The 3,221-nt window shown below is 43.0% G+C and overlaps 1 protein-coding gene across 1 annotated transcript; it reads left to right on the forward strand.

Annotated features, from left to right (window-relative positions):
- The first annotated feature begins 2,027 nt into the window (after positions 1 to 2,027).
- Positions 2,028 to 2,741, forward strand: LOC145581254 (uncharacterized). Its single transcript, XM_081638293.1, has 2 exons — positions 2,028 to 2,288; positions 2,412 to 2,741. The coding sequence occupies exons 1-2, from the start codon at positions 2,028 to 2,030 to the stop codon at positions 2,739 to 2,741; spliced, it is 591 nt and encodes a 196-aa protein (XP_081494419.1).
- The last annotated feature ends 480 nt before the right edge of the window (positions 2,742 to 3,221 follow it).

Genomic DNA, 3,221 nt, shown 5'->3' on the forward strand with positions numbered 1-3,221 from the left:
AAAACCTTCAGGAAAGTGGAGGATGTGCGTTGACTTTATAGACTTGAGTAAAGCTTGCCCAAAAGATTGCTACCCACTACCCAGGATAAATAGGCTGATAGATTCGACTTCTGGCCACGCTTTACTGAGCTTCATGGATGCCTTCTCGGGATACCATCAAGTTAGTCTATATGAGCCCGACAGAACCAAAGCAGCCTTCATCATCGATGCAGGAGTGTACTGCTATAGAGCAATGCCGTTTGGGCTACGAAACGCAGGAGCAACGTATCAAAAATTAGTAGACAAGGTCTTCGCAAATCAGAAGGGAAGGAACGTAGAAGAGTATGTTGATGACTCGATCGTAAAAAGCCGACTGGACACAGACCACGTTGCGGATCTAAGGGAGACCTTTGAGACCCTTTGACAATATCGGATAAAGTTAAACCCAGAGAAGTGCGTCTTCGGAGTTCGGTCATGAAAGTTCTTGGGTTTCATGGTCAGTGAAAGGGGAATAGATGCAAATCCAGATAAAATTGAGGCCATCCTTAGCTTACCACAGCCGAAATCAATAAAAAGACATACAAAAGCTTATCGGTCGTATGGCAGCACTTACAAGGTTCATTAGCAAGTCAGCTGATAAGGCCTTACCATTCTTTGTAGTGCTACGTCAAAATAAGACATTTGTGTAGGGAAAAGAGCAGGAAAAAGCGCTGGAGGTAGTGAATAGTCATCTAAGATCCTTACGAACAATAGCTAGGCCGGAGAAAGGGGAGAACTTGCAGTTGTATATTTCCGCATCACCAAAGACGGTAGCGGCCGTACTGTTAGTAGAACGGAAGAAGGTGCAAATGCCCATTTATTTCGTGAGTCACGTTTTGAATGCTGCAGAAAGACAGTATCCCCTGATAGAAAAAATAGCATATGCAGTGGTCGTAGCGGCGCAAAAACTACGGCCATAATTCGACGCACACACGATCGAAATTCTAACAAATCAACCGTTAGAGAAGTCTCTCCAGAAGATGGAAACCTCCGGTCATTTTCTTAAATAGGTAATAGAATTATCAGAATACGCAATACTCTATAGGCCAAGAGTGTCGATAAAGGCCCAGGACTTGTCTGACTTTATTGTTAAAAAATCTTATACAGAGGAAAAAGAAGATATTGGTTTGTGGAAGGTCTCAGCTGACTGCTCCGCAGCCTCAACTGAATCTGGGGCCGGTATAATCATGATTTCTCCACAAGGGGATACGTTCGAGTATGCCATCAAGATCAAATTCAAGGCCTCGAACAACGAGGCCGAGTATGAAGCAGCTCTAGCAGGAGTACAACTATGCATAGCCGCTGAAGCAAGGCGAGTTGAATTGACAACAGATTCACGGTTGGTAGCAAGCCAATTTAGCGGTGAATACGAAGCTCGAGAGCAAACAATGATAGCATATCTGACCAAGCTTAAAACTGTAACGGCTAAGCTGGATCACTTCGAGATCAATTTGGTTCCACGTGCTCAAAATGCGCAGGCAGACGCCTTGGCGAAATTAGCAAGCTCAAGCTTCAATGATCTAGAACGCACAGTAATGGTTGAAATTTTGGACCATAAAAGCATTGACGAGGAAACTCTAAAGGAGGTTAACTGTGTTGATGGAGGTCGAGAATGGTACGATGACATACTGGCTTATAAGTTGCACAACGTTGTCCCTACCGATAAGATTGAGGCACAAAAGGTCAAGAAAGATAGCGCTTGGTTCGTCATGTTTCGTGGAATGCTATACAAACGGGGATTCTCACTATCGTTGCAAAGATGTATAACAGCGTACAAGTCAGCCCGGCTTGTGGAAGAAATTCACGAGGGTGATTGTGGAAATCACGCCGGTGGCCGATCAATGTCCTTAGAAGCAAGAAAATGGGATACTATTGGCCGACAATGAACGCAGATACGCTTGCTTATGCCAAAAAGTACGACAAGTGCCAGAAGTTTGGGGCCGGCAATAAATCAGCCGCCAAACGACTTAACGCCTGTTCTCAATCCGATCCCTTTTACGCAATGGGGGATGGATATTGCTGGTCCTTTCACATCGGCTACAGGGGGACGCAAGTTTTTAATAGTGGGCATAGATTATTTCACAAAATGGATGGAAGTCGAGCTTATGGTTAAGATAGCAGCGAACGAGGTGAAAAAATTTATCTGGAAAAACATATTCACGTGTTTCGGCTTACCAATGGCTATGGTTTTCGATCACGGTTCCCAGTTTGATTGTAGCCCAGTTAAAAACTTCCTTAGCATATACAAGGTCGAATTTGCCTATGCAGCAGTATGTCATCCACAGTCAAACGGACAAGCAGAAGCCGTTAATAAACAGATTTTGAATGCTTTTAAAAAGAAGATCGAAGAGGCAAAAGGATTATGGGCTGATTTGGTACCCGAAATACTGTAGGGAAACAAGACGACAACACGAGAAACAACTGGGGAGTCGCCTTTCAACCTTGCTTTTGGCTCTGAAGCGGTTATCCCTGCTGAAGTAGGCCTTCCTACTTTTCGTATTCATCATTACTGTGAAGATCAAAACGATCTTCTGCTTCGCCAGCAGTTAGATTTTTTTCCTAAGATAAGACTGAAAGCGGCTATTAAATCCGTAGCATACAAAAATCGGATGAGTCAGGCGTACAACAAGAGAGTTAATTACCTGAAGGATGGTGATTTGCTTTTACGAAGGACCGCAACAACAGGTAAAGGAAACATAGATGGGAAATTCACCGCAAACTGAGAAGGACCGTAACAAATATACGAAACCCTCCGACAAGGCTCATATCGGCTTATGACTTTGGAAGGAATACCGTTAAAGAATGTTTGGAATGCAGTGTCCTAAAGAAGTATCATGTCTAAGCATTTTTAAGTGTTTTGTTTTACTTGTTTGATCTTGGAATGACATATGGTCAAATGTTTTGTAAGTTATTTCATGTTTACTATTGTAGTAATGGTTGATAATATACCTTGTAACCTGCTTTCAATTTGGCAAAAACCGTTAATAAAAGTTATTAGCGGCTGATAATCTGAAAAACAGAACCACCCCCACACTTTCTGTATAACATGCGAACAACCTAGCTAGCTGTCTCACTAATTCAAGTGAGGGAGGTTGGATAACGAATGCGCCTAAAGGCGAGTTAAAATGACGGTCTGATCCACTGTCTTTACTCGGCCTGACAAAGGTTGCATGTTTACCACTGGTAAATCTGGATGACGAAAG

Source organism: Chenopodium album, chromosome 15, assembly GCF_948465745.1.
Source record: "Chenopodium album chromosome 15, dcCheAlbu1.1, whole genome shotgun sequence".
Lineage (NCBI taxonomy): Eukaryota > Viridiplantae > Streptophyta > Magnoliopsida > Caryophyllales > Amaranthaceae > Chenopodium > Chenopodium album.